Below are 9,597 nucleotides of genomic sequence, written 5' to 3'. Positions count from 1 at the left end.
AAAAATAAATGAATATTCTATTTATTATATGCTTCCAAAAATAACAAAGTTTATTAATGATACATATCTCTTTTAATTCAACACAGCTAGCACCTAATATCATAAATCATAAATTTAGTATTATACATCTAATTATATACTGTGAATCCTGTTAATAAGAAAATATAAAATATAGATATAACTTCTCATAAATTTCATATATATACCATATATATTAAATATATTAATATTAATATACATACGGAGTATATATATATATATATAATATAATATATATATTTATATTTATAATATATAATATAGAAATATATTTTTTTTTTGAGTAAAGGGTTATGATCTAATATTATATGTTATTATAATTTTATAATTATGGTATTATATTATAGTACAGTATAATGTAATAAAATAATAATAAATTTAATTTATTACTACGTAATAATAATAATAATATAATAAATAAATAATAAATAATACTTAAATAATAATAATATAATAATAATTAAATTGTACAGTATAAAACATTAGGAGTAATAAGATTGAGAAGATTTTATTGTAATGGATGCATACTGCTGGCAACACACACCAATCTACCGTATATATATCTTGAGAGAGAAAATGTTGATTAGTGAAAAGTAAGCACAGAGGTTTTAAGCTTAGCTTTGGTCAACGTGTCCCACCCTACCGGATCTTAAAAACTAAGCCACCGGAAAACACCCCTTTTTCCGACGCCGGCAAAGATCACACCTTTCTTATATCTTTTTCACTTCCCATTATTTTATTCTTAATAAATACTTTTTTTTTTTTACTCTTTTTCATCACCTGCAACAAAAAAGGCTAGAAGGAGAAAAAGAAAATCAAGATTTCAGAGGGTTTGTGATCAATTCTAGGTATGATAGAAAATGTGATATAGATTCACTCTTCAATTTCATTACTCAATTTTGCCTTGTCTTTTTTTTTTTTTTCCTTACTTTTTTATAGAAGAATTTGTCAGTGTCAATGCATATGAAGATTCAGGTTTATTGTGTTGAAAGATCATAGTTATGGGGAATTATAAAGTTATACTCTTTTTGTTGTTTTTGTTGTTCAAATGTAGTTTTGAACAACAACAAGAAGAACAAAGACCAACAAATGCTGTCTCAAGATTTAGGGCAGAAAGGGCAGCTTTGTTACAATTAAGGGCATCATTAGGTATAAGATCAAAAGAATGGCCAATAAAACTGATCCCATGTCTGAATTGGGTTGGGATTTCATGTCAAAATGGTAGTGTTATTGGGATTAATATTTCAGGGTTTAAGAGAACAAGAGTTGGTAGTAAAAACCCTCAATTTGCAATCGATTCTCTTGCGAATTTAACGAGTTTGCTTTCGTTTAATGCTTCAAGATTTAGTCTTCCTGGTTCGATTCCTTATATGTTAGGGTTACAGCTGAAAACCCTTCAAGTTCTTGATCTTAGGTTTTGTCAAATCTCTGGTAGTATTCCTTTTAGTGTTGGCAATTTTTCTAATCTTATCGAATTGTATTTATCTGATAACTCCCTCACGGGCAGCATTCCGTCTAGTTTGGGTCAGTTATCGCGTCTTTCGGTTCTTGATCTATCGAAAAACACACTCACTGGACTAATCCCATATTCATTTGGATCTTTAGTTAATCTTTCGTCGTTAGACATGTCGTTTAATTACTTATCCGGGGTCATTCCCGAATCATTTGGAAATTTGCCAAATCTTAAATATTTGAATCTTTCTGGTAACAGTCTTTCTTCGTCATTACCTACCCAATTGGGTAACATTAGTAACTTGAGTGTTCTTGATCTGGGATCCAATTCGTTTTCTGGGAACTTGCCGTTAGAATTCGGGAACTTAAGTCACCTACAAAGACTTGCACTTGGCAAGAATGTATTAACGGGTAATCTTCCCGAGTCGTTATGGTTGCTTCCTAATCTGACATTTTTTGATGCATCTGATAATAATTTCACGGGTCCTTTACCGAATCTTGATCTGAATGGTAATGTCTCGCCGAAAGTGTTCAATCTCTCAAATAATTCGTTTTATGGAAACATAACAAATGTTTTTAGGGGGTTTAGTTCAGTGGATTTGTCTTATAATTACTTGCAAGGTATGGTTCCGGATTATGCACGTGCGGTTGCATCTTTAAATAGAAACTGCTTAAACTTAACTGATCAAAGGAGCGTTGGTGAATGTGCAACATTTTATTCGTTATTAGATTTACCGTTTGATAATTTTGGACAGCCAAATGGCACTATATCACCGCCTAAAAAGGACCATAAAAGTAACAAAAAGTGGATCATATTGGGTGCCGCGTTAGGCGGTGTTGTAGTTATTATACTTTTTGTGATCCTGCTGATTATATGTTGTCGAAAAAGTCGTGCAAATAGTCCGAGAAGGACTGGGGTGGGACCCGCACCAACCGATGCTGTCCCACCACCACAAGGAGTTGGATTGGATCTTTCTAATTTGGGAGATTCGTTCACGTATCAGCAGCTTGTTTCAGCCAGTGGCGATTTCAACGATGCGAATCTCATTAAAACTGGTCATTCGGGTGATCTTTTTAGGGGTGTTTTAGAAGGTGGTGTACCTGTAGTAATCAAAAGATTTGGTATGAGTTCGGGGATTAAGGACAGTTATATGGCGGAGTTGGATGTATTTAGCAAGATATCTCACACTCGATTTGTGCCCCTTTTGGGACATTGTTTGGAGAACGAGAACCAAAAATTTCTTATTTATAAATACATGCCAAATGGCGATTTGTCGAGTTCTTTGTATAGGAAAAACGAGTCAGATGATGATAGCTTACAGTCGTTGGATTGGATTACAAGATTGAAAATCGCGTTAGGAGCTGCAGAAGGTCTCTCTTACCTTCATCATGAATGTACTCCGCCCCTCGTTCACAGGTATAAATATATTTATATTTGTATATCCTTAATTAATTAAAAAAAACCATACACGTGTCGTTTCAAGGTAGAAAATGCTAAAACAAAACTTATGTTGTTTATATGTTTTGTTAAATGAAGAGATGTGCAAGCTAGCAGTATACTTCTTGATGATAAATATGAAGTGCGATTAGGGAGTTTAAGTGAAGTTTGTATTCAAGAAGGGGACAGCCATTCGAATCGGTTCACCAGGTTGCTTAGATTACCTCAGTAAGTATTCAAAACAAGTACTTTTTTTATTACTATTATTATTATTTTGGTATCAGAATCATGAAAAGTGTCTTTATATGCCAAACAGATTGTTGTTAACTATTAGGGTATAGATGTACATCAAGATCTATAATTAGAAAGTTATTTGTCCTTATTAGCTCTAATTTAACATAATCTTACCATCATACATATAAAGCATGCAACTTTAAAGGTACTTTCTTTTAGCCAGATGCCAAATGCATAAACAAATATGGAATTTGATTCTGAATCATCAGATAGGACAAAGTTGATATAAGGTTTCTGATGCTTTTGTTGGATGGTAGATATCAAATCGATGACCCATTCATCGAATCATCAAGGTTTTCTTGAACCAAATAAACTAGTACATTTAGTGATATTTTCTTCATAAGACAGATAGATATTCAAGTTTTTATTATTTTTGAAAATATTATTTGTTTCCAAAGTGGTTTTGGTTATCCATCTTATCAAGTATATAATTTTTTTGCTAAATTATATGATCAATATTCAAGCATGAGAATTTTTTCTGCATTGTACGATTTTTGCAAATTATGAACATTTCTTTATGTAAATCATATATATTTGAGGTTTTAACTGGATATTTTTTTTTTGGTTATATGCAGGACTTCCGAACAGGGTGCTTCTGGTAAGTATATTGATCTTATTTTTTTTAGATAATATTACCATAAACACTACCAAATTTTTAAATTTTATACCGATGATTGTAAATCTAATTAACCTCTACTTTAGGTGTAGCCACTGCAACATGTACTTACGACGTATACTGTTTCGGGAAGGTATTACTTGAGCTTGTAACGGGCAAAATGGGAATTAGTGCGTCGAATGACCCAAGCACGAAAGAATTGATAGAAGGGATCCTTCCGTACATCAACATATATGATAAAGAACTTGTGACAAACATCATTGACCCGTCTTTAATCATAGATGAAGATTTATTAGAAGAAGTGTGGGCCATGGCTGTTGTTGCTAGATCTTGCTTAAACCCAAAGCCTGCAAGACGGCCCCTTATGAGATACATACTTAAAGCACTCGAAAATCCATTAAAGGTGGTTAGAGAAGAAAGCGGTAGCTCAGCAAGGCTACGTACGCCTTCATCTAGAGGTTCTTGGAATGCTGCATTGTTTAGTAGCTGGCGGCAGAGTTCGACTGACATGGCGGGATTGGCGGCAGCAGGGGGAGGAGCGGGACCGAGTAGCCTTAAGCGATCAGGCACAAGTGGATCACAGTCGGGGAGCGGTCATAATGGTGGAGGTGATCATTCATCGTCAAATAGAAAACAATCGAAGGATGTGTTCCCTGAACCGTTGGATGTGCAAGATGAGGAAAGATCGAACGATGACTATTGATGGACAGATCGATGATTCTTTGTTAATAATGGACCCCACCCACCCTTACCCCTTTAGTTTCATGTACAATCCATGTCAGGTATAAGTTGAAGTTATTGATGATGACAGAAAAAAAGAGATGTTTTGTTTTTCTCGATAGAGACGTAAATTTAATGTGGGTGGGGATATACAGAGATAGAAACCGCGGGTTTGGACCGCAATTTAACCTTGTTTTGGAACTTTTTTTTGGGGGTTTTGGGCTTGTTTTATTGTTTATGGTTGAAAAGCAAGCAATTTTTAGTTGTAATTTTGGTGGCTGTTTTTGTGGAATTGTAAATTGTAATGGACTTTGTTTCTATCTGCTTCTGGAGAGAAACAAATTGAGATAATCATCAGTTCTTTTGTTCTTTCAGGCTAGTTTCAGTATCTGCTCTGTTTTATAATGACATAAACAATCACATAAGATTATTGGAAATTTAATCTTCATATATAAATCCTAAAAAGAAATGAAGAAAACTCGATATGATTTCCATAAGCAATCAATATGATTCTTTGGAAATTATATGTTTCTATGTGATTTCTTATATCCATAAATATGTTATGGTCTCTGTAATTTTGGTTTTTGAGGGTTGGAACTTTCTTTATTATTTATTACTGTATGTTACATAATACAAATTATTTTTTTCACAAAAATATGTAAAATTAAAATTGAAGCGATTCAAAGATTGTATGAGTTACAAATAGTCAAATACAAACAATAAAGTCTACTTGAATAATCCAACGATCTACAACTAAACACGCGTCAATTAAAAGACAAAACTAACATTACAACAATACAAGCAAGCAACTAAACAATCCTATTGAAGCTATCGAAAACCCCGAGTCTTCATGAGAAACGGACCAACAAACACACCGGAAGTAGTCGTCACTTTACCAATTGAAGACGAACCATGTAAAACTACCGAAAATCCAGTAAACAACACAAAAAAACGAGATCGGCAAAGTAAATGTGAGCCTTCAAAAACGGCTAAGCAACCACATTGAAAGCTTAATCCACCCTGTCATCACCCTCCATCAACGACCAAGCACCGTTGAATCTTCTAAGTTTAAAACCATAAAACACGCTACCAATAGTATAGCCAACCCGAACTACACTACCACCTAGGAAATTACCCGAAGTCGCCAAAACCGAGAAACCATCATCGGGAAACCAAAGAACACCAATCTCGAAACCAATACGAAACACCTACCAACCACAGAAAACGCCACCTAATGGTAGTAAACCTTCTTAGGAATCTGAAGGCTGGTGAACACGACAAAGACTGGCAGAAACACTTTGATCTCCACCACCATGAAGAGACCGGCGACGATCATGATAGAAGGAATGATGCGAAGATGTAACAACGACCGGAGGAAATAAGGAGGGGAAGGTAAAGGAAGATGTATGAGTGAAGATACGAGGGAGAAGATGAAAAGAAGGGAGATATAAGAAAAAAAGCTCCAGTGAAAAAAACAAGGCAGGAGGAATCGAGGGAAAATTCCAGCAGCCCACTGCCCACGGGACAGCCACCACATCACAACAACAAAACCAGGAATATAGATAGAGACATAAAAGAGCATAGAAGTGCTGGCAGCGAGGAACAATTTTCCGGTGATCTCACCAGAAAACTGAAACACGTGTATGAGACCAGAGACGTAACATAGGATAAGAAGATAAACAAGAAAAGAGGCAATGAAGACCTTGAAACCCGGCAACAACGAGAAGCCAAAGTTCGTCGGGCCCAACTTCGCCGGAAAACTTAAAAAGGAGGAATCTTCGACACGACGATCAGCACACCATCCACCCACAACTACTGAAAACAGTGTAGACGATGATTCTATGGATCTTAGGTCGCTTGAACTCTAAACTAAAGGCGGAACACAATAGAATAGAGGTAAATCGAGATACGGGTCGTTTCGGGATCGAATTGGTCGAACCTAGTGCAAAACCTAGATTAGATCGACACCTAGACGATGTATTTCGGTGGTATTCGGTGTTAGGGTTCTCTGGAGACGAAAAACAACGACTTGGAACAAATGGGACGAGTAACCTCATCAATGAAGTCTAAACCCGTATATATACTGCAAGTCAGACACACTCGGTCGATTGTGTCTGTCAGTCGGTCGACTGACTTACACAGTCGGTCGAGTGTGTACACACACTCGGTCGACTGTGTGCAGTTTAACATATTGATTATTTAATTAATTAAGAACGCACAATCATCATAGTAATCAATAGTCACTAGTAAATAACATTATTACATAACCGAATGTACTAAACGTAAGAATAAACTACGGCTGGGGATTCATGCACCAACAAAATCCCCCTAAGACCTAGCCGTAGAACAGAAATAAAAATTCGATTATCAATCAGTAAACGGATCTGTCACCCAGTTCTTCAAATAGCAAAGTTTCACAACCCTGCAGTACTGTTCAGCCTGCACACGATTTTCTGGGCGATACAGCATCTGATTGTAGTAAAGGGTAAACATATCTTCCTCACAGCAGTTTCACAACCAAACTGGATCTAGAACCCTTATACTATCATTTTCATCTCCACCATCCTTGTCTAATACAATAACTGCTTCCTCTGAGCGTTCATCATAATACCACCAACGAAAACGAGGACTGAAGTGCTGCGGCATCTTTCTCAAAGGAACCTTCCGCATATACTTCACAGGTCGATATTTTACTATCTTCCTTCTAACCCATGTTTTCTTGTTCGTTCGATAAGAAATCTTCGGAAACTGAGGACGAAAACCTAAGAAATTAGGTGAATGATATGATCTCCTTATCTTACGAACCAAAACATCAGGAATTCCACTATAATCCTGATACAACATCTTAAGCCTGGCCACCTGCATAAACTCAAAATAAGGTAACGTTTTGAATTCAAATGGAGATTTGATATAATCCACTCCATATTCTTTCTTGATCGCATACATATCGAATTCTTTAATATAGGCACAGGCTATGATCTTTCCTTTAGCACGTAAACTCTCACAGTGCTCGATAAACTTCAAAAACTGCGGCTCTACTTTAGGTTTCATCACATACTTCCTAATCCGCATCTGAATCTTCCATTCTTCTTCCAACACTTCAACCTTTTCTTTGTTGATCTTCACCGGCAAGAATCCTTCTGGTAACACACTTTCTTTTTCCTTCTGTTCCTTTTCTTTACATTTTCTGTTCAAAAGCTCATCATTCATCTCAAAATAATCAGCAAAAGTTGGAAGATCATCACCAACGCCTTCATAACGAGGATAAGGCTCAGTTGGCTCATCCTCAATAACAATCTCATCAAAACTGTTACCACTTTCATCAAAAACATCAGTATCACTCATTTCATCATCAAAATTCTGAGCTCCTGATGTTGAAGCCTCAGTTGCAGCTTTTGATGTAGCGTCAGCAGATTCCTTAGCTTCTCGCTCTAGACGCTCCATCAATTCCTGCTCAGTTTCGGTCAGATCCGGAGGGATCTCCCCTTCTTCTAAATCAGTGTAAACAGTTGTATGATTAAGACGATCCTGCATAGCTAAAAATTCAGAAACTGTTAAAACTTGAAGAGGAGTTACATACAGCGGGTTATCCTCCGTGTATCCTTTAGCAACTTCAACAGCTCTGTCCTCTTCTGCCTCACCAAAAGTACCAAATGGATCTGGTTCATCATCCTCTTCTTCAACCACAATCCTCTTCTCCCATTCGTTCAATCTATCCGTCAGATCTCGGTTTTGTGTCTGAAGAGATAAAATTTCTCCAGCCTGACTTTCCATATTTTTCTCCAGCTCACCAATCTTCAACCTCAATGCAGACATCTCAGATGTTGTCTTCTTCTTATCTTCATCAACTGCCTTTTGGAACTTAGCAAAATCCGCAGACAACTGAATCAACTTACGATTAACAATTCTTGTCATATCACCTGCAGTAGTCTCAGAACGTTGAGAAGTTTGAACTTGCTGAGAAGATGCAGCTTGTTGTAGTTGAGTGGGTGCAGCTTGAGTAGATCCACCAGTAGCTGGACCAGTCTGAGCAACCTTCGGCTGGGACTTTGTTGTGGAAGACGAACTTCCATCTTTAACCAAAATCTTCAAACGTTTCTGTCTCCCTCTTATTGACACCTTGGGAGCCTCAGCCAACTTTCGTTTCACTAAATCCATTTGACTATCATCAAGCGCTGTTACATCATCTTCATCAACCAATCGAGGACCAGTTGATTTTGGTGGAGGCTGATTCACCTCTTCTTCACCTGCAATAGTAATATCAGTCTCATCCCTTGAATTACTGTTTTCATGTCGGCAACTCAAGCCTTCTGGACACACGTAGTTCTCATTAACCAGATGACCAATCAGCCCTTTCTCCGGTACTTCCACTCGGCTCTGCAAAAACATGTTGAAAGATTGATCATTTAAATGATTCTGCTTTAGTTCATCCTCAGGTATCTTTACCAACCCTTGAACCTGCTTCTCTAACATAATCTGAAGAAACCTCGGGAACACCAGATGAACTTTCCTCTTCACATTTAGAACCATCGCATCAAATATCACCTGTGAAAAATTAAAATCAGCGTTCAAAACCAACGCAACAAACATTGAGCTGTACTTTGCTGTCATCTCATCAAAACCTCCTTGCATCGGGCTCAAACATCTAAGAAGAACGTATGTAAAGTATCGATACTGCCTTGGAAGTTTTGTACGTTTAACAGCTTTGGTTATGTCACCAGTATAACCACATCTCTTTAAACACCTTCTAACTTTCAGAATCGGCAAATCAGTTGGCATATCATCATTATCCGGAAATCCTAAATCTTCCCTGATAGTCTGAGCAGAAATACGAACAATCGTGTTGTTGACAGAACTCAATATCACCTTCTTGCTATCTTCAGTAACAACTTGGGCAACCTCCCAGAATTTTCTCTGATGAGAATAATACGGAGTGCATTCAGCAGTAATAGCTTTAAAGATCCTGAAACATTTCAAGAAAGCAATGATCGGACCAAAACCTCCTCTTTGGGCCTCTGAACCCTTTTCATCAACACAC

At 36.8% G+C, this 9,597-nt stretch overlaps 1 protein-coding gene across 1 annotated transcript; it reads left to right on the top strand.

The window, feature by feature from the left end:
• The first annotated feature begins 642 nt into the window (after nt 1-642).
• Nucleotides 643-4,843, top strand: LOC139851964 (probable LRR receptor-like serine/threonine-protein kinase At2g16250). The gene is made up of 4 exons (XM_071841158.1): nt 643-2,908; nt 3,029-3,157; nt 3,799-3,821; nt 3,926-4,843. The coding sequence occupies exons 1-4, from the start codon at nt 1,041-1,043 to the stop codon at nt 4,540-4,542; spliced, it is 2,637 nt and encodes an 878-aa protein (XP_071697259.1). The 5' UTR covers nt 643-1,040; the 3' UTR covers nt 4,543-4,843.
• Nucleotides 4,844-9,597: the final 4,754 nt, after the last annotated feature.

This window comes from Rutidosis leptorrhynchoides, chromosome 6 (genome assembly GCF_046630445.1).
Source record: "Rutidosis leptorrhynchoides isolate AG116_Rl617_1_P2 chromosome 6, CSIRO_AGI_Rlap_v1, whole genome shotgun sequence".
Classification (NCBI taxonomy): Eukaryota; Viridiplantae; Streptophyta; class Magnoliopsida; order Asterales; family Asteraceae; genus Rutidosis; species Rutidosis leptorrhynchoides.
This window is presented reverse-complemented; position numbering and strand designations above follow the sequence as displayed.